This window comes from Syngnathus typhle, linkage group LG13 (assembly GCF_033458585.1).
Source record: "Syngnathus typhle isolate RoL2023-S1 ecotype Sweden linkage group LG13, RoL_Styp_1.0, whole genome shotgun sequence".
Lineage (NCBI taxonomy): Eukaryota > Metazoa > Chordata > Actinopteri > Syngnathiformes > Syngnathidae > Syngnathus > Syngnathus typhle.
The window spans coordinates 4137916-4162263 of record NC_083750.1 but is presented as its reverse complement, the minus strand read 5'-3'; the positions used below and the strand labels follow the sequence as shown (position 1 = coordinate 4162263).

Genomic DNA, 24348 nt, shown 5'->3' with positions numbered 1-24348 from the left:
TTCTCTTGACACAAAACATCTTTATTGAGATATTGGAAAGCTTCACTTTGTCCATCTTCATACAAAGGCCACTATATTCATAATAAAGACTTTCCTCAAAATGCAGATTTTGACAGTTGTACAGTAAAGTTGCTTAATGGACAGAAAAGATGACATGGCAGTGGCAAGCTACACATTTCTTAAGAGGCTTATGGGAGAAGAATTAACTGACACAGCCAAAAAAAAAACAGTTACATAACAATAGCTGTGAATAAGAGAAGCACCAGGCAAGTGCAACAGGATATTTGCACCACGCGCAGAAACAAAGATGGCACAGTACGGTGAGAGTATTATCAAAAATGACTTTCATCCTACAAGTACACAGTTTTCCCAGTAAGTGTTCTTCAGAATACAAGGCAAGCCTAAGTAAGGCTATAAATTTAGTCCATCTTTTTTACGTCAATGGACCCCCAGAATTTGGATTGATGTGCATGTTTCTACCATTAGAACAGGTCAGGAGACTTTTTTTTATTTTTGGCACCCTAACATTTTGGACTATTAAAATCTATGATTTGGAGAGTTTGTGCTCAAGGGTCATTTAGATTACTAGGTCTAAAAAAAATTGAAAAAAATAAAAGTAAAAATGTGTATGAAAAACATGTAAAATATTTTATTTTAATAATACATGATTAATTTTTGAAGTTAATTCAAAGAGAACGTCAACATCAAAATATAAGTTAAGCAGGAAAATTGGGCAACCATTCTTTTCCATCTCAGGGGGCGGCCATTTTGCCACTTGCTAGCGACTGAGAATGACATCGGTTGACAACGATGAGGTCATTTTCAGTCGACACAGAGTGGCAAAATGGCCGGATGGATAAAAACAGGTACATTTTGCCTGTTTAATTCATATTCCAACAAAACATTAATCAAAACAAGGTGTTTCTACTAGTTGGGCTGCACAGAACAAACATGTTAAATTGGGGGGTTGACTTCCTCTTTAATTATAATTAAGGAAAAATGACATTTGAGTTCAATTTGTTCCATGACCACCCTTGTTTTTTCTCCACAATAATTTTTTTTAATAAGCAATATTAAACTGTATAAAACAAAAACTGAAATAACTTTTGCTCTCCACATAACCCGCAAGCACAAGCACAAAACAAGACTAATGTATTGCCCTTCTCTGTTCTTGTATGGTGATGCTTAACTAGACAAGTTCTGCTTTTTCACTTAACTTCAACTGGGAGTGACAGCTTGAAGCAAGCACGCTGTGCTTCTTTTTTGCAGAATTGTGTGAGCAAAAGCGGGAGAAAGGGCACTAAGGAATTTTTTAAAGTAAAATATCTTTAATTTTTTACAAGGTTTTTCTATAGTAATGCGGGTAGATTTGAAAACACATGATAAACCAGGGGTTTAATCGCTATTGCAAAATTAGTTGAACTACAAAATACACTTAAAAAAGGAAACTTGTCTGAAGCTGACATTTCAAACTGATCATCACCTCAATATTAATAATAACCCTAACCCATGGAATGTGGATTGTCACGGTCGCCACAATAACAAACTCAAATGATTAAACCCTGAATCTTTAGCCATTCGAACTGGACATTGAAAGTTACGGGTCAAAATTGCGAAAGGACAATTGCTCAGAAAAGGGCTGCATGAACCTGCAGAGAGATGATAACAGTCGCTTCCCATTAGGAGACATCACTAAGCTGAGGACCACCAGCAGGTGCTTGTTAGGTTATGCAGCCAAAGGCTTGCTCGTGGTTATAGTAGCAGACTGAAGAGCGGGCGGCATGGCGATTAAAGACTTGAGTGTCGGGAAAAAGAAAAAAAAAAAACAAACATGGTTGCGCCAGTAATTTGTTAACACAAAAAAGACGAGCCCGTGGTAATAATACGATCACGATCCACCCCTCACTCCTCCCAACATACAGAACACAGCAACATTAATAAGCCAGAAATGACTCCCGTAAAGGCAGAGTGGTATCCCCCTACAATATAGTGCAGGGTTTTTTGTCCTTAAAGGGATTGTCTGAGGCGGGGATGCCCATGAGGAGAGGATCGGTTTTGGAGTGATCATTGCAGTAAGTCATAAGGTCCGCGCAGGCCTTCGATACCTGCGGGCATACAAGGAAGCAAATTCAAACACGACTCAACTAACGATCATTATTTTTTTAATAAATCGATCAATCACTTTTCTCTCACCCCAAAAGTTTTTAAAGAAGATGATAATGTACCTTTATCCTCTCGAGGTTAGCTTCTATCCTCAGCTGCTGTACAGTCCGCCTGGCATGGGCGATGTTATTAGAACTATGAGCCTTTGAAGACATCCTGGCCTATCAACACTGGAAGAGACAAAAGCAGGGACACACTTTTAATATGGCACCAATGTGTACAATTTTGTGAATAATGTGAAAGTAAATGCTTCCACTTCTTTTTTGCTTCAACATAAACGTGACGCAAATATATTTTATAGCATGACACATCAAACTGCATGGCTGTGCTGGCCCACATGTTACTATAATCACATGTGCACAAAATTGATCTAATTTGCCACGCAACTAATATACTCACAAAAACTCTTTGACTTTCTAATGGAATAAACTGAATGAATGACCAGACGATTAAAAAACAATGTCCAGCAATGTTGTTGCATACAGCAGCTGAAGGCTGTAAATCACCAAACTGACTGTGGAAAGAAACAACATTCGGGTTAATGAACGTCATTTATCCTTACACACTTCCTCTTGCTTCATTGTTCCCAGAAGTGACATTGCTTATCTGGCGCGGCGCCACATTAACTCACAGCCAACTTCATTATGGACACATGCGCATGCACTACAATGACATCGGAATTGTCATAATAATAATCATAATAATAACAATTATTATGATTATTATAAGTTGGGTCATTTGTGGCACGTCTTGAGCATGTTCATGTGCACTATGCCCAACTGACACAATGGCTGAGAATGAGCAGGGATTTCTTTTTTTACTCCACTCAGAAACCAAACCGAAAGCGAGGTCAAGATTCCAGCACTATAACATGCAACTGAATGGCGAACGGGAGGGGGGGGGGGGGGGGGGGTTAATGCTGCAGCAGGTTGAACGGGATTTTGCTTCCTGTGAATCTTCGCGTAAATCATTTACAGACATGATGGGAACAAGCCCCAACATGTCCGACACTACATGTGAGAGCCGCGTGTGCTCCAGTTGAGCCGTTCCTGCCTCCACTGCAAGCAGATTTCCACGAACTGCAATAAATGACACGCATGACTTCCTTTACTACATTCTGCAACATATTTGTTCTTCTTGAGACACATTCCGCTTACAGCCACATCATTCTTAACGGGCAACAGGAAACTTCTGAAGACAAGACATTCACCGCTTTACTGGAATTTGCCCGAACATAGAGCACATACTGCCATAAAGTACAAATATTGTCTGATAAGATGAACTAGAGGAAATTGGTTAATTGAAGCGATTTGGCAAGTAGACTCAAATTTAAAAGCAGAAAAAAAATCTAATTTTGGATTATTTTATTTGTACTGCAAGATGAGATCCTGACACATCAAATTATGACGTCGGTGTTTCTGTTTGGCCAAAAACAAGAGTGAGGTGAAAATAAAAGTACAAAACAGGACAGGAATAAAAAATCTCTATTTGCTGACTTGAAAGCACCAGAGTAAACGCCTTTTATTTGTAGACATTAGGTTGTCTGCAACAACAAGCGTGAGACATGGAGGGGTCGACTCAAAGTGCGCATAGCAAAGGGATCAGTCATTAGTGGGAGCTTAGTCACGAAGGCGAGGCGGTGAAGGTGAAGAGGGCACCAAAATCCTTTCATCCAAACAGGATGAGTGAAGCAGGAAGTCTTGTCGTGCAAGTTTATTAAGAAAAACTCAGAGTCTGTTTTTTGTGCAAAGTTAGCAGTTTTCTATCAATCTGAATGCAAAAAAAAGTAATAGTTACAATTGTGCTGAGTGGGTCATTTACGGCTCTCAATTAAGGTGACAATGAAATCATATGAGGAAAGAGGCTGCAAACAAATATGAAGAAAAAAAAAAGGCTCCGGTGAGTCGTTCCTCATCATACCTCGCTTTCCCGGCAAAAAGTCAATTCATTCCGCCCAAAATGCTTGCTTAGTAAAGAAATAGGAAACTGTATTCTTAATCACACTGCTGACTGGGAGGACTGAGGAATGGAGAAACTGAGTCCTTTGTGTGAAATGGCCTTGGGAAAGATGCGGGGAAACAATGGGATCACGAGAGGCCAGTTTTAGAAAAACTGGAAAACTGTACTGTAACTTGAGAACAAATAGAAACAAGTAGTCATTTTCTTCTGGCGCTTAAAGTGCGGGAAGCCTTCAACGTCACCAGGCAACCATTTAGTTGGCATGTCAACTCAGTCAAAGTGTGCGGTCCCTGTGATGTGATGCCAGCAGCGACTTGAGCCGCTGGTCAAGTTTCAAACTGCAATTGGAAGGTATCATGTTTGATGCAATGTAAAAAAAAATAAAAAACAAAAATGAACACTGAGAATCAGAAATAGACCACCTCTTGTAACATGCACATGCGCACTTGCACACATGCAAGACATCCTGGACCACCAGAAGAGTGCTGCCACACTGCTGTGTTGTACCTTACGCACACACAAACACACACACACGCACACACACACACTACACACATGCGTTTCATTAAGTCTGCGTTCAAAGATCCAAGAACAGAGAAGCCTTATGACTCAGTAGCGTTAAGAGCAACACTCCAAAGAAAACTCTTAAATTTTGCTGCTGACGAATACAAACAGCAACCGCTAAAGTGGAAAAGAAAATGCAGCCCAGTCTAGTGTACACTCTGTGTGGTCTTGCAGGGTGCTTTCAAGGATTTACAAAATTAGGAAGCTGCAGATAGAGTCCTGGAGGAAAAAGTGCAAAGAACCTATGTCAGAAAAGTTCCAGGATTGTCCTCCCAAAACACAAGTTGCAAACCAACTACAAATTGAAAGTTCTTTTTACTGTCCCAGACATCGATCAAGTTAGTTGAGAGCTGTAGCAGGACAGCTAATATTGCTTCACCATAGCAACGCACCTTCTCACAATGCCCTGAGAAATGTTCATGTTGTAGCAACCACTGGTCTTGAGTTATTAATTATTGTGAATGACTCCTGCGCACCACCTTCTGTCTCACAGAAATGATGTGACATCAAACAATTTTTCGAAGTGACAAATCCGCAACCACGTCTGTTGTCTACACACCCCGGCAATGGAGATGATTGCTTGGGTGTTCTGTATTAATTAGGGTCCACCCATTGTACTGCTCCGCCCGATTGTACTGAGTAGTCATTCTCTCATTATGTGTTTATTTAGCTGTTTGTTAACTGATGAAATTGTACTGACAAGCGTAACTCTCTCTCTCCAGGTCTTGGAAAAACAGAACCTGTCAAGTGCTGTTCCTCACCCCCAATTTACACTTGATGACAGTCCTCTGCACATCTGACAGCAGTTAGCATGCGTGTAAATTGAAGCAGCAGGCAGTCAATTAAGTGCACTGTAATTCAGGCTTTACAAGACAGTTACAGCTCTTGTCCCCAAACTCTTTTTATTGTGAGCACGTCAGAACTACAAAATGTCTGACATTTAAATGTAGTAGATATGTGTCATCAAGACACGAGTCTGCGTATGAATATCTGGGCCGTGTCCTTGGCCACATGCAAGGGCATGACAGCACCCTAATTGCAGCACCTATTTTTTGTCCACATCAATCAATGTTAACATTATGCGTAACAAAGGCGAAAATGGAGTCTGGACTGACGTCTGCTATTCCGAACAAAGGAGAGTTCAAAGGCCTGGATTCAAGCCACAAAATAGTTGACGAGTTGCCGCTTCTAGTGGAGCTGCGCACACACACGTGCACACGCACGCACACGCACACCCACACACATCCTCCTTCTCATGTGCACCCCTCCCATTACGAACTGTGCAAGCAAGAGTTTCCCAGTCTGAGCTAACACTAGCCTTCTCATGGGCCCTGTCGCCAGTCAGCACTTTTCCAGCTGAGTGAGAAACCGTCGCCAGTTACACCTTCCTCATGACCCCTCACTTCACATCAAGCCCCCACCGTTGTATAAACAGCCACTTGTTCTTACTTGGGTCGCCTGTTTATAAAACGTAGTAATACTCAGTCATCAGTCCTGTTGTTTACGAGCCAGAGGGGTTGGTGAGAGTTACTGCGAGAGGGGTAAAGCAGGGACTAAATTGTGTGGCCAAGCACTCGCTCACGCTGTGAGAACCACCGGTGACATCATTACTTTCCCACCGACAAAAAAAAGAAAAGAAAGCAGTTTCTGTTTGTGGCTGCTTTTTCTGACATTAAACGTGCAATTGTCTTGACCCCGGGACTGGCACTGACTAGACGTCTTCATAGCTACTCCATAATTTTGTGACACTGGTTAAGGACTTTGGCGCTACCAAAGACATATTGTTTCATATATATATATATTTTTTGTTTTTTGTTTTTGCTTGCAACAAGTTAAATGCACAGATGCCAAGACAACATTTTTAGTATCCATGCGCTGATAAATTGATTGATGAGCGCCTGGAAGTCAGCGTGCTGACCGTCAGCCAGTCTGCATACTGTTGAGCAGTTTGTGTATGAATAATAATAAAAAATATTACATTTTAATGTTGCTATCATTTGTCCAATAAAGTGACCAAGCAGCTTGTTTAAAAAAAAACTAAATAAAACAAAAAAACGAAAAAATAGGAAAATGTAAGTGCATGAAGGAATATTACATTATTTCCGGTGGAAAAACACACTTTGGAAACTAAACAAATGCTGACCGGGGACCGCTTAGGTTGAACCTCAGAGGTTCCACTGTACAAGCAAAGTATTATCAGCTGCACACAAAGCGAGAGGTCAGCTGAAGGAAGCAGAAAAATAGCTGGTGACGCGCCGCTGGGTGCGAGGACTCTGATGAGAGCCAGAGCAGGTATGTTTGCAAAGATAAGTGGAGCCGACAAGACCCCACCCACCCGCACTGCACATTTAGAACAAAAGGAAATTCTGGGTAAGCGGTGTTCTCTTATGCCAGCCAGCCTGCAAGAATGTCACTGAGTGATCAACTGAGAGGTCCTCATTCTTCCTTAGAAAGACCATTTCTTCGAAAAGGCCGGGTGTGGAAAGGTTAATGGTTAAACATGCGGCAGAGCAGGAAAACACAATGTTGTTATTACTGCATTGCTGTGAAGAATTTCAGTTCAACATAAATGTCTTGTGCAGTTTACTTATGGCTCCAAAGGAAAAAGTGCAGTTGAATGTGACAGTCATGTGCAAACTGTCTAGACAGAAGACGAGTCGAGACTCATTTCCAAACTTGAGATTCATGCGCAATTTCTTGTGGCTCACTCCAACTGTACCGTGACTGCAGACTAGTACATTAATCCCCGGCCGGCTACTTGTGGGGAGGGCTTCAAGACCTTTATTGCCACTCCCGGTTGAACTTTATTGTCAAACTAAATATTTAAACAAAGTCAATCAAATGCTAGCCATTCAAGTCAAGTTGCATAAAAGGCTTTTTTTTGGTATTTTTGTTTAATAAAATCCTTATTGCTGGGATTAAGATGCAAAATTACTAAATTGATTTCCAAATTTGAGTCTCAAAAAAAAAAAAAACACAAAAAGAAAAACGTACAGTGAAGCCAGTTTATCACATGGGGACATGTTCCAGACCACCCGCATTAGGTAAAAATCCACGATACTCTCCCGACCTTCCACTGACAACCCAGGCTAAAATTAGCCACCCGCTTCTATCAAATACATCGCTCTGGACATCCTTGATGCAAAAACTCAAAAAGTAAAATAAAAAAAAAAAACAAATCAAGAATAATTTTGCAGCTCCCAAAAACAAAGCATTGTGTCAACTTAGATAAAGTAAGCACATCAGTCAGATAGCTAACCAAGAGAGCTAATCAGTGTCCTCAAACATGCTCATGTTTGGAACAAGACTGACTGCACATGCGGTGGAACAAGACTGACAAGGAGCCGCATGGGTGTCAGGGACTGCCTGACATCATGACAGATAAGTGCGATAAACCGGGGGCACGGGAAACTTCCTGGCTTGCGAAGGGTAAACGAAGGCCGCAATCTGCATATGGTCAAATGTGGACATGTTACAATGACAGTCCAGTCACTACAATACACAAAGTAATCATTCAAACCCGTAATGCCTACATTTTGCACAGCGGCACCATCGCATGTGCGATGATCACATTTGCTGAGAAATGCATGTTTGCCAGGCCATTTCCATAGAAAGATTTTTTTATCATGCAAATTGTTTGATTGTTTGGTTTGAACTTCAAGGGCAGCACAGTGATGCATACTGGCCCCACCTACAGGACAGTGGTAGAACAGTATTGTCCTGCACAACAATTACACAAGTTAAACAGACAAAATTATTTGGCCTTGGTGGAGCGCTTCTTACTAGCTGTGCACAATAGTTATTCTCATTTAGTTTTATGTTATAGTGCAAAAATAAAGACTGAGTATCAAAATACAGCTCCTGAAATGCTGAGTGGGACGTTACAAGCTGGCAGTGCTGTTTGGCTATTGTTGAATTTGCAAATGATCAATTGTGAAAGTGGGAATGTGGTAGAGGAGAGTGAAGCCAAAATGGATGCATGCAACACGTGCACCAGCTGCGTAGATAGGATTTGGACTTTTTAGAAGTATATGAATATATATATATTATCTTTAAATAATGCCTTAAAATTATACAAGATAGCGCATAAGCCCTGACTAATAGGCAAGTAGTAGTTGTCATGTAAGGAGGAGCTAAGTTTAGCCTGGGTTGTTAGGGGAAGAGTTTGGATGTGCATGTTCTGCTGAGTGGCTATTTATTTATTTATTTATTTATTTATTAAACAAGTTTGAAATGCTTTTCACGTGTTTGGGGAACACATGGTGTGGTACAGTAATCGTAAGCAGTTTGCAGCGGATAGCGGTTGGGATCGTTTTTTTTATTCCCCCTCCCTGCATTCCTTGCACGGGAGGGGCCCCAATGTAGTCAGCCATGTCTTTGTTGATGCTCAGTAAGTATTTAGGCCCCTCTTTTTACGCACAGGATGCCAGGCGTCTGCCACGGGCGGCAGGCTCAATAATATCATTAGCTCTTGGCTATTTTTGGTGCAGGCGCTCACACGTCGTCTATGTTGTTTCTGGCTACCAAGCAGGCGCTTTCAGCCTAAAACGTTAGCAACTTAGTCGCCCATGTGGGTGCCAGCTGGGTATCATCCAAATGATCAAGGTCCCGTCCCTGCAGTTTCCACTGAAGTGCCTAAGAGCCTCTGGTTCCCCAGTAATAGGCCATTATCAAGCCTAGAGCAGCCCAAAACAAACACAGGCATGCGGCAGATAATGCCGCTCGGACGTCACCGCAGACGCACGGTGACATGCAGAAGACAAAAGGCAACAAAGGCGGAGAAGGTGCCGGAAAGAATTCTCTGCAGAAAACAAACACGGTATAGGTCAGCTCTGTCACGGTACATCATAATTTATGATTTGTTTTTATAGTATACAGTCAAGTTCAAATTTGAAGTGGCACACCTTTACTGCACCATGTTTTGCTGCAACCTGCTTGGTAGTAATGAGAGAAGAGTAAAAAACGATATAATTCTTTCTGGGTCTGGATTCCAGCGATAAACGGGGGTTCACCATTGTATTGTCCAAAAAATGAGCGGCGTTTGCGACAAAGGACCGAATGAGGAGAGAGGTGCAGTAAAAGGGCTGCGACTCGGGATAGATAAGAGTTCATGTCAATGTGTGCACGCGTATGCGTAGTAGATGTGTGTTCTGCAAGTTGCGCAGCTGTGTGTATGTTGCATTTGGGCCCGAGCCAAGAATCAGCGGCCGGCAACAGGAGCGCCATAAAACCTAAAGCTATTGTGTGCCCTAGGCCCGCACTCCCCCTTGCTTCTGAAAGCTACTATTCATGACAAGGACAGAGGGACACTACACAATGGATCTCAATTCTGCCCTGCCTATGCGGAACAATAAACAAACGAATTCAGTCTTTCCAGTCTCCGCCCACCCGGACGATCGCATGTACGTACGTACGTAACAAACGCTCGGTGCCAGCCAAGGTGGAGCAGACGAGGGCAAAGGTTGACCGTGTTGCTCGTAGGCCATCAAACTGTCTCGGCCCCCGGCTGGATATGAGGCGGGGAAGGTGGAACAACAACGGCACGCACGGATGGAAGAATTAATAACAGCTTTAGACGTCACACACCTCATTAGAGAACGACGTAAAGGTTATAAAAGACGGCCTGTTTTTCAAGATTTGAAATTGCATCTTGGCGAAAAAATGGCGAAATGGAATGCAAAACTTGCGAGGTTGATGGTTTTATTTCGGCATCTCATCTTCTAATTGGCCAATTTACACAAGACTTACTGGTACTCCAGTGCTTTGTGCAAGCAATTGTCCGGCCAACCAGGCAACACAATCTGTAGACCCCTATGCAGATTTGCAATAAGAATTCCAAATTGCATAATTGGTTGGCCCATTTCTAAGTGTGCAGTTAATTAGCTAGCAATGTCTACAACCCCTCAAAAATGCATCTTGCAAAATATTGTCATTGCTTTATGAGGGTGATATTATGTATCAACTGTAAGCGTGGTCTCGGTGCTTGGTATCGGTATTTCTGATTACTCAAGAATCGAACACTTGTACCACTATCGGTCCGGGAAAAAAAAAAGTTTTGCAAACCATCGAAACATCCCCAGTTTTACGTTTTATATTGTTGGTGTCGTAACAAGACTATTTATTTATGTATATATGTCCCATTTGAGTCGTTATATTTAACTTATATCTCAAGTTGCACAGGACATTGATTAGTGGTCTGCCTCATTTAACTGCAGGACATTTAAAAAAGTGCTCAGCCTGTCAACGAGAAATTTATTTGCCTACAAAGTGCCAGCCTTTGGCCTTGCAGATCAGAGTTCAACGGGTCGCCCGGGTCACCAAGGGTCACTTTGGATTTCCTTTTCTTCCGTGAATCGGAGCACTTTCTAATATTTGCGCACTTAGATGGAGGGGCGCGAAAAGAAGGTTGCAAACGTAAAGGGATCACATTGCAGATGACATCAGATACTTGAAACCTTAAACTCATTCAGCAGGGGGGGGAGCTACTTTTCAGAGTCGTAAACCATGTCCAAGACAGAGTGGACCAATCTTGGACAATAGTGCACACTTTCATTGTGTTAGGTGACTTTCAAACCACAGTCTTTCTTGCTTTACAGGCACTTCTCACTCCCAATGCTGGAGAGTACGCACACTAAAAAAACACTTTGCCCCACCACAAAAAAAAAAGAAGAAAAAAGATAACCAGAACTATCACTGAGTTTTATCTCAGTGCAGTTAAGTCCAAATTATCGCGAGGAAGGAAGGAACATTTCGGAAGCTGTACAAGAATGACATGCACATGCTTTGAAGACAGTACGCCGCGCGTGACCACTGCCTGATGTCTAATCTCACAAGATATCTTGATACATGCATACCGGTGGAGTCAAACAGACAAGGACACAGTCCACATATCTAACACTGATTCATACCATCTGGATGTGACTTACCTTCACTCTGAATTTACAACACTAAAGTTTTAAGATCCAGGTAATAGATGTTTTGATGTTGACAATTCAAAAGCAATGTAAATTCTCTGTCAAAATGAAGGCCAAACTAAGGCAAAACTAATGAGATGGCAAATCTCAGTCACAAATTAAAGTGATCATTTATTGTATATATGAAATGCAATAGGTGTTCTTATTAATGTTTCATTTGTGGAATATGAATTAGACAGGCAAAATCCACCTGGTTTTATCCATCTCACGGGGGCGGCCATCTTGGTACTTGTTGTCAACTGAAAACTACATAACAATTGCCATGTCTCAAGTCACAACCAATCACAGCTCACCAGTTTTCTCAAGCGGAGCCGTGGTTGGTTGTCAGTCGACAGCAAGTGGCTAAACGGGGGAATTTTGCTGCTCAACTCAAATTTCACAAATACAAGATGAATCAGAATGCAGTGTTCAGACTCGTGGGAGCACAAACAACATATTATTGTAAATACATTTTTGGGGAGTTGACTTCTTTAAAAAAAAAAAAGGCTTAGAAATTAACTGAGTTTGAAAAAAAACATGCACTTGAAGTGAGGATTTTCCGTAAATGCTACCTAGGCTAAACTTAGCTCCTCCTCGACATCCAAACACCTTGGGTATGCAATTTGAGATGTAGCCCTTTCTTAGTACAATTATGACTTTCCTATTAGTCAGAGTTTAGTGCAGTCATCTGCAATATAGAGCATTTGAGGTAGGGCACAAAAACACAAAAAGGTTTTAGAGAAATAAAAAAGCATGAATTTGTCAATTGAGAAACACGAATGGGCGGGGCTTCACTGCGATGCCATTTAAAGTCATTATTCAGAAAACAAGAAGGATGAACAGGAACAGGCTGATTCATAAGTGTTGAATGATCCACAAACTTGTGACATACTAAATTGATCGGAATGTGGTTCGAGGAAGTGTGAGGCTAACGTAACGCGAGTCAACCTTTTTCCTCATTTCACAGCGACATCAATAGAGAGCGGGGGCAGACCAAAAAAAAAAAAAATCCTATCAATCAGGAGCAGTTGCATTAATGGCCTCGCCTCCCTCCTCATTTAACACTTTCAAAGACATGCCGGGCGCAGGAAAGACATTCTGTGGGTCACGCTGAGGCCACTTCCTGTGCAGGCAACCCCTTCATGCCTTGGAAAAGTTACATCGTCGCCTCCTCCCTTCACTTCCTCTCTCCTCGTGCACTCACCACTTCTCATAAACGGGTCAGCGCCGTACTGCCGGGGGTCAGTAGGTCCACTTGCGGCACTCATGCATACGCTGTTTATTTTTATGCTAGTGCACTACATACACATTGCAAACGCGTTATCATTGCTGCACATGCCGTCGTCAAAAGCAGTCATGTCATGCGATGCGGCAACCACGATAAGGACTTTACCTTACATGAGATCCTTAAAGTTGCATACGCAATTCATATTTACAATAGCGGCCTTATATGTCACGACTGAAGGTCACGTTACAAAGTATAAGCTATCTGTGTGACTGTGTACACAAAGAAATATGTTTCTTTGCATCCAGCCAGCTAGAAAACTGTGTTGCAAAGCCAACAGCTGATTGCCCTGTTGCAGAAAAAAAAAAGTGCACAATCAGATTAGTGTGAGACCCAAAGAGAGGGAACTTTTTTTCTTCAAGTTCAAGAGGTAACCTACACAAGGAAGTCACTGTAGTAGAAACCTTTCTGTGTTTAACATATAGCAAGGACCTTGTTCCAGAGCGCCCCACGCAAGAATAAATGACTTTAATAAATGCAAATGGAACGAGGATGTTTTTAAAAGAGAAACCTGATTGCAAGGACACAAGAAAACAAGCTGCGACTGTGCACGGCTTGGACACCTGCTCAGACAAAGACGTAGTGTGGCACGGGACAAAACGTTCTGGGGGCTCACAGATGCATCATCAGACACTTGTACCCAGCATCTACTACAGGTGCCCTTTAGGGTCAATACAGGGCTGCAGTCTAAATGCATGTCTGGGACCCAAACTTACTTCCCCATAGACTCATAAAAGTTCCAAACAAAATGTGCAATCCATCAAAATGACAATTTCTCCTTTCGGGCATACACTGAAGGAACTGCTGCGTGTAAGCAGGACTTTGTGAAAGTCACATCCTATTGTTTTCTCTTTTTTTCCCAACCTGTCTGACAGGAAACTGGGTTACACTAGCCGGACTTTCCACATTGGGCAGGTTATGACCAAATTTGGGCAAGTGCTGTAGAGTGTGTGTGTGTGTGTGCATGTACGGCTAATCAGAGTTAACAACATATTGTAAAGTTCCAAGAGGTGCGTCTTCCTGTGAGTGGGAGTGCTTCAAACATGCACATCATCTGTAAAGAATGAGTGCTGTTACATATTTAAGCACTAGGCTGGAATGTGTATGAACCAGGAAGTCAATATAGGGCAAGGGTGGTGGTGCCTTTCTTGCAAGTTGCTTTTCTTCTAACATGTGACAGGGATTTGTAGTGGGCTGGCTTTAGGTATCTTAAGATCCAAGAGCCCCAACTTCAGTTTTTCCAAGTTATGAGCCATTGCTTGATCATTTTTTGGCTTGCAGCAATCAACATGCTGGCTTCACCTTGTATTGTTGGCACTATACTGCATCAATCCAATAAATAATCCAGACAAGAAAACGATGATGCACACACAATCAAAGATGCCGAGCAGGATGAATAACTGTAAAATGACTCATGTATCAGGTGCCCAACATCGCAAATGCAAGAAAGTCCTGTTTTTTCCTCTCCCACACTTGCTGTAGACAATAGAATAAAAGTATAATGAGCACTCAGGGTAGAAACTTACAATAAGGTGGGCCCACCTGGCGATGCCAAAGACAGATGGTGTAATTGTGAGTGTCTGAGAAAGGAGACAGACAGTTGGTGTAATTGGAACGTTGATGATTCGGGAGGAAAAAACTAACAGAGAGCACCACCATGTGCCGAGAAGAGGTAACTGCAGAGAAACCCTTGCCCACAAATTTATAAGTGGTGGGAGCTTCCTTTTGTGGCTATGGAAGGTCATAGCATGCAATTAGCATGATAAGGAATAAAAGGCAGTACGGTACTGGAAATATGTAAAAATGTTTGGAACACTTTGCAACCAATTAGATGGGTTGAAAATAATATTGATTAAAATATTTTACGAGAACGGTTAGCAATAAACTTAAAAATGCAATCATGCTGTAGAAGCAGAAAACATAATATCTGGAGAATTACAGAGTACTTTCCTACGCCAGCGACAGGCTAAACAGCAAAATGCGTTTAATATTTTCTCCACTAGATGGCACAAAGAAATATCTATCTGTATAAAATAATCCCTCGTTTATCGCGGAAGATTAGTTCCAAGATTTCTGAGTACACCGAGACAAGCTCCTCACTATTTCATTATTTTCTGTATAAACAGACATTTTCATTTGATGGTGTGCAGTTGTGTGTCTGACTTCATAAGACCAAGTCGGGTTGTTATGATGCGTCTAGTGCAGGGGTGGGCAAACTTTTTGACTTGCGGGCCGAACTTGGTTCTAAATTTGGACCGGAGGGCCGAACCAGGAGCAGATGGATGTAGTGTTTGTTTGAAGTAATATAAACGACCTGTAAAGGTCATTGCATAAAAGGTTTTGGCCTTTAGTAGGTAGTAAAGCATGGATATTCAAAAAAAGTTTTTTGAAAACAAATGCATTTATTAACAGCATTAAAAAAAAAAAAAAAAAAAACACACTAAAAAAACTGCTATCAGTGATTCTCATAAAATACGACACTGTTATTATGAATAACAGTCTCCATCACTTCAGTGCCTGCAGGTCAGATTAATGAAAGATGTTTATCTTATGAGATCACATCAAACGGCAAACATTCTGACCAAATATGTCATCTTGAAGAATGTCCTTGAGCATCCTGCATTGTTTGAAAATGAGAATGGTCGCTAGTTTCAATCCCTGCTATTTGTACAAATCATATTCAAAATGCATTTTTATACAACAAACTTGAGAGCCTCCTCTTCATTTTCAGTGGGAACAGTGATGTTGGTCTCCCTTTTTTTTGCTAGTGCGTCATAGTCTGGAGTAAAATTTGTTGTGGAAATTCTTAAAAGAGATCCGAGGTGTTTGTCCGTTTACCTAGATCTGTGACGGGTTGATGTTGATGTTCATGTGGCTGAACGTCACGTCGAGCCAAATTGGTCACTCTTTTTTAAATACTCGGCACTCAGTGTCCACCTTGCTTTTCCTTGGGCGACTCATTTTAATGGAAGGATTCCAGAGGAAGGTTTGTGGGTGGCTTTAGCGTAAAACTGTATCTGAAAGCTCAGCGCGCGAATTACAAGAATGCTGTTGTCACAGCCCACGCTCTAAATTCGGCACTGCTACAAATAGAGCGCGAGTGCGCCATGTCCGTACTACTGAGTACGTACACGCACTAGTGAGTGTGCACCGAGCTTTCTGACACGACTTCCGGTAGTGAATGCGCAGGCAAGCGGTTCCCCATCTACTGGGGAAACGCAGTCATTGCAGGAAAAATGACCAAAAGAAAATGTTTAATAATACAATTTATTCAGGGTTGGCGGGCCGGATTAAACGGTCCCGTGGGCCGGATGTGGCCCGCAAGCCGTAGTTTGCCCATCCCTGGTCTAGTGTGTTGGTGGAGTGCCAAGTGCATGTCACTTCTCACTGTCAACCCTCACCGCTGGCTAGCAGTATGCGAACGGGAGAGCCGAGTGCGTAAGTCTCTCCCCGCCAGTACAAAGCCTCTCTAACAGCAAGCCCTATAGTGCCTCCGCGCGGCAACACATGGTAACTGGGTACAATAGGGACCCAGGCTAAACTACAAGGGACTCGGAGGAGGTTTGGCCCCTAGACGTGCGGCACGCAGGCCCACTGATGTGTGGACACGCCCTGGTGCCCACAAACCAGCCCCTAACTATGGGTTAAATAGTACCACTGCCCAGTAGGCTCCTCGGGAGAGGAATGGGCTAAGGGAGTCAACCCCTACAGAAAATCAATTTCCCCTTGGGTTGGTGTCAGGAAGGGCATCCGGCCGTAAAATGTTTTGCTCAAAAAAATTTCTCGGTATAGGACTCTCAACCACGAGATGGCCATGGACTGTCCCCGGTGGAAGAAAGCCATACTGAGAATCCAGTCCAACCCAGCGGCGCCTGGAACACGGACTTTAAACGGATAATGATGACGTTGTGCAGTAACGTTTTCTGATATAAAATATTTGCCATGGTTTGATAAATCTTAGGAGACACTGAGCTTGTTAATGTCATCTAGAGTCTCCTTGATGGAAAACAGTCATGTGATTAGCGGATAGGAGGGGCTGCACAAGGCCGCCTGACCATGACAACAAGGCCACAAATAGATCTTCAGTTGTCACTACTGTAGTGTGACTATAAATTACAACCCATCAACCCACCCACCCATCAAACCATACCAATCCATCCATCCATCCATCCATCCCAATCAATCCATCCATCCATCCCAATCCATCCATCCATCCATCCATCCATCCATCTTCTACACCGCTTGTCCTCATTAGTGTCACAATTGAGCAATCTCAGCTGACTTTGCCCACGAGGTGACTTCTCTTGACTAGTTGTCACCCAATCACAAAGCACATAAAGACAACCATTCACATCTACGACCAATTTGCCTTTAATGAACTTACTAACATGCATGTTTTTGGAATGTGGAAGAAAGCCGGAGTACCCATGCAAACTTCACACAGGAAAAGCAGAGTCTGGATTAAAATCCCAAACATCAGAATTGTGATGAAGCCAGGCTAACCACTCATCCTTCCGCTATAAATAACCTTTAAACTGTTTTGCTGTCTTCTATCTAAATCATTTAGCCATTAGTGTCCTATCTTTCCGGAAAACCACATGCATGCGCACGCATGGGTATACACAGATAGACTGCACCATGTTTGATTGTTAGCATCAATCAATTTTTAAAAAATGAATGGAATCTTTCATACACATAAATATAGAAAGAAAAGGTTCAGCTAACAGTTTGAAAGTAGATATGAAAAAAATTCAAATTAAGGGGGAGTTTTTAGTTTCAAACCACCGCGCCCAAGGAAGAACAACCAATCAGAGTCCAAACACGACGAGAAGTCAATCAATGGCCGTGCAATTGGGTTGTTTGCGGTACAAGTGCTATTTTAGAATTGCTATTGCTGCTATTTTTATATTTTGAAACTGCAGAGTGTTCTTAGTTCATTACAATCCTGCTTGGTCACCAAGGAGAAGTGTCCCATGACCGCTCGATGTGTATATTATCCATCATCAACAAAAGTAGCGCAAATTTGACAATATGGACTTTTCATGTTGGAAGACAAAGTAAGACATTGTGCAAATCCAACTTGGGAACAGCGGCCACATCATGAGACAACACCACAAACCTATTTAAGCACCAGAGGCAAAAAGAACATCAGTAAAGTTGAACGAGTATTGCAATACTAAGCACTGGGTGTGCAGTAAATAAGGTTCCAGTGATTATAAAATATAAGCAGGTTTATAAAAAATAAAATCAAGCAATCAAAGGATTTTATCACTTAAATGTTACCAGTTGTTATTTACATTTACATAAAAAGTAAATTACTGTGCACTTTGTCAGCTCAGGGTTGATGGGAGCATTTATCTGTGGATCAACATCGACATGACCTAGTTTAATACTAATAAACAATGCAAAACACCTTCTGAAGGGTGAACAAAAATCAATGTTGCAAATAGGTTAATATAACAATACGCTCTAGCAGACTAATACTAATGATTACTGACGTTTACTGAGCAGTTGTGGCCGTTTGTTGCCTCCATGTAGGTACTGTATTTTTGTATGACTGCACTATACTGACCCCCTGTGGCCAAGACGTGCACATTAGAGGGAGCAGCACAGCCATTGTATGTTTTTACTAAAAGTACAATATTGTAGTGTCAATTTTTGTTTTAAAAAAATTGCAATTTGGCCTTGGTGCACAAAGGTTACCCACACCAAGTTCAAAATGAACTGTCATGCTTCTCAGACACAAAGATGCAATGCATCATTTATTGATTGATATTGCGAATATACCATCAGATCACCGTTTCTTTCTCGGTAATTAGGAATAACAGTAAAAAGAGAACGCAACCATGGTTTTGTTCTTTCTTTTCTTACCCAGTTGAGAGGGTTGCTATGGCAACACTTCCTGACTGGCTTGCTGACTATAAATCTGAGGTTGATGTCAACCTGATTAGGGAGCGGGTGCTACAAACACGTGACTTCCTGTGTAAAAGTTTCCTCAACAATCATTCAGTGCAGTTTATACTTCAAACATAAATATCAGATATAAGCCGCATGACATTATTATTATTTTGTTTCGCTTGTCGTTCTCGAGTGACAATGTCAGTGAGTTAGCCTATTTTGGGCAAATTACGACTTCCAGTAAACCTTGGTATTCAACGAACGCATGTGTTCCCTTGCCAAACCAACTGTAGGGTGTGACTGTATCACCAGTCACCACCACTCCTCTGAGTACATGTGCTCCTAGCTAGCGAGGAATTCAAGCAAAAGCCAACCACTGGAGGCAAAAGCTTGTGACTAGCTACACAATCGACATTCTGAGGAGCGAAATAGCACTTACTTGGAATATGTCAAATCACAAGAGTATACAGAGGCGATGTGCAAAACACTCCACGTTCATCAATGACTATCCCACAGATATTATAAAGTGAATATAAATATGAAATAGATATTATATTGACTTTGTCTAAGGCTACCCAAAGAAAACAACCCAGGAATCACAGCAGGTACTGTTGATATAACAAGTCTACACACCCTTGTTCAATGCCAGGTTTTGTGACATAAAATGACCAAGATAAATTATTTCAAAACTTTTTCTCACCATGCACGCGAACACCAGCGGGTTAGGAAGAAAAAACTGAATGAAAATGAAACAACTGCACAAGTGTGCACAGCTTCATCACTGATAATGTGGCAAAAGGTACATCCCCAAATTAAATCCTATAGATCAGTCCTATGTAGTTTTAATTCTTAAATAATTTCTTATTTCAAACATGCAATACAAAATAATGAATGAAAAATTTATAGTAAAATATCCCATATAGAAATAATGTGTTTCCAGTTTGAAAACAAGTAGGAAGAAATTCAACTCATTTACAGTGAATCCCACCCTTTCATCATCATAACGTGAAGTTGCACTTTTCAACATCTGGGATTTACTAGAAAATGTATTTCTGACTTCCAGTCTACACAACTAGTATTTCCCCAACCAATTTTATTAAAACGGCAAAAACCACAGCTAGCAAAATAACAGTAAATACAATGTCTATCTATGTCAAAACGCTACAGTAATATAGTCACTCACTAACCACAATATTAGATATTGACAACTAAGAACTCACTTTGCACTCACTAAATCGGCATTATGGAATGGTGCACGTTCCACTATAGTATCCCAACTCCGAGTGTTGCTCTTTTAGGCCTGACTGTCAGAGGCTCGCAGACAGAGCTGCCAATCGAGTCAGGCAGCATTCTGTGTGAGAGTAAGTGCAATGCACCCTACTTCCAGAAGAGCCTGTAAAGCATTGGTTACGGCCGCATGTGCCACTTCCCACGTGATCTGAAACAGTTTAGCCATTGTTCGGCGAGCTAAACTCAAATGGAGACAAAAGGACCGAAAACAAATTGATGCCTTTTTCAAAAAAGCTGGACAGGGAATTTCCCATCATTAAGGAAGTCGCTCATGCCATCCAAGTGTGAATTTTAATTTCTCGCAGATTATTATTATTTTTTTCTACGATCAAATTTCTAGCGGTGCAACGGCTAGCAAAATATTAGACCGCGCTAGACTTGTGCCCGGAACGAAAATTGGACCCTCTGTCTTACTAATCAATTGACATGCATCCCACGTTAGCGAAAACGCTGCCAGCCAGAAGCGAGCCAATTCAAATGCAAGCCATCCCACCAAAGCATACAAGAGAGCTAATGAGGGAAACTGGTCCTTCAGGGTCAAAGGCCACGTTTTTACCGGGAGCGACAAAATATTGCTGTTCAAAACAAGCGGACGAAAATAAACTCATGAATGTTGACTTTTTTTTTTGGTGTGTGAATAAAGACAAGCGTTTGTTCGAATGGCGTCACACCAGGCGGCCTCATGACCAGAACCTGATAGCATCAAACAAGAGGGCTGTTCATTATGGCTTTTTACAGTATGCAGGCACTGGACAAAACATTCGCAAGAACACATTTTGGACATTTGAAGACTTAGTTAGAAACTACTGGAAGGGCAGCAGTAGCATAAACAAGAGGTAGTGAAGAGGTATCAACCTCAACTAAAGTAAAAGCAGAGAATACATGGCTGCTTGTATAGTTGGATGTTCTGTTTATGTTACTGTGTTTTAAAGTAGTAGTTATTTGACAGTTTGTAACTACGCTAACTAACTTCCTGTCAATGGTGTTTCACATTTTTTATTGCATTAGGCTTTTTGGTTAGAATAAATAATATGGTTTGGTTGGACATTTTGTTGCTTAAATACACAATGTTACAATACACAGTGCTGGTACAGTGAAAATAAATGTCTTCTAAACTTGACACCAAAGAGTGTTACCAATCCTGCCAAATTTGAATGACTCACAAATGACAACGAGGCGCTCTTAGGCGGTTATGTCAGCCGACTACCAAAAAGGAAGGATTATGTTCAAGCATACATTCAAAACCAGTTCTGTGAATGTGTTTTTTTTTCTATAACCCTGATTTTCAGCTATGGCAGATCATCTGGATCGTTTATGGACCAACTAAAAGTGGCATTGTGTTCCCGCTGCTTCTCTGGCTAGAACCTGCATGTCAATGTCCATGTTTACCTCCCTTCACTGTACTCCTTTCCAATCCTTCTTCTTTTCATGCGTATGAGTCATAATACTGTAATTTATAACAACAATGTGTACATGTCAGCATGAAGACCGGAAGTCAGTGTGTGAGTGAGCGAGCGAACTTCTCAACGTCCACTCCACTCCTGATGTTGGCCCTTGTGTGATGTGAGAAAAGGCTTTTGACGGCGGTGAATGGAGTGCTAATGAGTGGGCCTTATCCACTCTCCGGCTGTATTTTGTGCTCATAATATTGTGTTTTCAAACAGGGATCAAGCCAACACACACACACACACACACACACACAAAAAGGGTTGTTGGGCTTTCGGGTGAAACTTCTGGGTGAATCTAAAATGTAGGGTAAATTATATGTACTGTAACTTAATTTGACCTCTTAATTTTTGATGCAGATATCCAACGGGACAAGGAACGGAACAACAGATTCATTTCATTCATAAATGGACCAATACACTTTCTACTAGTTAAATGAGAATTGTTATTTTAGCAGTCCTCTTCATCATGGATTTCTTTTTTTTTTTCATCATGGAACTAACCAACATGACACCTAGCATTTGACCAACCATACCTCAAACTCAGAGAGAGTTGGCCACTGAGCTCAGAGTGTCATTAGCAGGTGTCAGAAGAGATACAGAGGTTGAAGTATTAATGCATTTATTATCATCCTCAAATTTGAACCGAAAGCCCAATATTCATATATTTTTGAGAGTGTATTCCACAGCATACCAGCAACAAAAAATGTCACAAAAGGTTGATCCACAGGACAATCATGTACACACACATAGAAATGGAGCACACTCGCAAGGAGCTGCTGTCGGCCACAACTCACGCTTCGACGCTCACAAACAGAATACAGACGCCAGCTCACTCACCGATGCCATTCACTCAGTCAAGCCCCTCAAAGTCACATTTTGGAAAAACAATTGACTTATTTACATTTTCTAATGTACTTTTTAAAAATCTACTAAAGAGCTGTTTCGCTGTAGATTAACACAAACCATATTGTTTTCTGGGGGTCCGAAACAGATGAATGGAAATTCGATTTATCTCAAAGGGGGTTAAAATTGAGCCAAAATGTCACTGAATCAGTAACAGAATACGTGGATTTAATTTCCAGAAGACAGAACCAGGGGGAAGCCTGCAAGGAATACAGTTCAGTACTCACACGGCCAAGAACAGTCTATAGCTTCCGAGTCTATAGCTTCCATCACTCACCTGTTGAATGTGTCAATAAGTCACATTTGCATGCTTGGCTTGTCAATTTTAGGTCTACTCTATTTTTGCATAAAAGGTCAATGAGAGCTTGCCTCAATCAATTACTGGAAGAAGGCGAAGAATGTCGAAGCGTTGAGTGTCTTTTACCTGTCCGAGGTGCTTTGCGTGCGCAAGTCTTTCCGTGTCTCCTTGCAATGGGTCGAGCTGTATCCGTCAACACACGATGGGAGGAGACCTTTCCCTCGGCTCTGTAGCACAATGTCACAACTACTGAAGTGTACACTAGACCTGTTTACAACACACAGTAGTCTGCCAACTGTAAAACATGAAACACACACTGCCCACTTGAAAGCTGTAGAGTCGCGCCGCTTCCACTTTCTGCTGACGTTTGCGTTCAAATCCAACAACTTTGGACTTCCCCCCTATTTTTTTTGTAACGCAAGCCTATGCGAGTTCCCGTCTCCGTTCCTTTTCCTCCTCTGACAGGGCGATTCGAAACGACAACACCCGAATTTTGACGGGAGGAGAGAGGCGGTCCAAGTGAGACTCCGGCGGATGTTCGCTAGTAAGTCAGCGGTTGGCGGATGCACTGTTTCCTTATGAATTTTTCAAGATACAACATGCGTTAGTTTTGAAGTTTAGGGGACAAGATATGTAAAAAACAACAACAATAACACACAGTTAAGTAGAGAAGTAACTTTAATCGGATTAACCGTATGGACATAATAACCTGTTAACTACTCGTTATCATGAAACGTAATCATATACACATTACTAGGATGATCTGGCGATAAGTGATAATAAAGAGTAGGGGTGTAAATCGCGGGTTTCACACGATACGATATCATCTCGATACAAAGAACTACGATACGATATTTGCCGATATCTTAAAGCCTGCTGCGATTCATTCACGATATATCGCGATATAGTGCTCTACGATCGATATATACATTTTTTTTTAAATAAAAAATATAGAACAATATCCTGATTTATAACAATTCATACGCAAAATCAACAAGGTACTGCAAACTCTTTATTTAGGAAATTACAAGAGTATTGCAGTATACAAAGTGCTTATTTTAACACTGAACTTTGATGTCGTGTTTTTTCTTTGAATGTGCGGCGAGATTTGTGCTCCCTGAATATTTGATCACCGCATGGCAGGATTTACAAACTGCACGTGTCTTGTCCGTTGACTCGTTGAGTCATCTTTTCTTTGGAATCCAAAGTGCTTCCAAAGAATGACTTGAAGCCTAAAGGGGAGGGAATTTCCTCGTCTTTTTGGACACTAGCCATTAGGGGTGTAAATCGCGGGTTTTGTCACGATACGATAATAACGATACAAAGAACTACGATCCGATATTTGCCGATATCTCAAAGCCCGCTGCGATTCATTCACGATATATCGCGATATAGTGCTCTACGATCCATTTTTTTTTTTTAATAAAAAATATAGAACAATATCCTGATTTATAACAATTCATACGCAAAATCAACAAGGTACTGCAAACTCTTTATTTAGGAAATTACAAGAGTATTACAGTATACAAAGTGCTTATTTTAACACTGAACTTTGATGTCGTGTTTTTTCTTTGAATGTGCGGCGAG

At 41.5% G+C, this 24348-nt stretch overlaps 1 protein-coding gene across 8 annotated transcripts; it reads right to left on the bottom strand.

The window, feature by feature from the left end:
- Window positions 1-23299, bottom strand: LOC133165566 (guanine nucleotide-binding protein G(I)/G(S)/G(O) subunit gamma-12-like). Of its 8 annotated transcripts, none has more exons than XM_061295341.1 (4): window positions 23079-23290; window positions 22888-22988; window positions 2226-2333; window positions 1-2105 (listed from the first exon to the last, which is right to left on the bottom strand). In XM_061295341.1, the coding sequence occupies exons 3-4, from the start codon at window positions 2316-2318 to the stop codon at window positions 1980-1982; spliced, it is 219 nt and encodes a 72-aa protein (XP_061151325.1). In that variant the 5' UTR covers window positions 2319-2333; window positions 22888-22988; window positions 23079-23290; the 3' UTR covers window positions 1-1979. The 8 variants fall into 8 exon arrangements, with proteins under 8 accessions (XP_061151325.1, XP_061151324.1, XP_061151323.1 ...); XM_061295340.1 differs by having other exon boundaries at window positions 22888-23007; window positions 23077-23289; XM_061295339.1 differs by having other exon boundaries at window positions 22888-23007; window positions 23086-23289.
- Between the last annotated feature and the right edge of the window lie 1049 nt (window positions 23300-24348).

Bases quoted from the DNA above. Each gene is read 5' to 3' on its own strand.
- LOC133165566 (XM_061295338.1), bottom strand. From the start codon at position 2,318: ATGTCTTCAAAGGCTCATAGTTCTAATAACATCGCCCATGCCAGGCGG. The intron at 2,106-2,225 runs GTACATTATCAT...GTATGCCCGCAG, and splicing joins CTAACCTCGAGAGGATAAAG to GTATCGAAGGCCTGCGCGGA.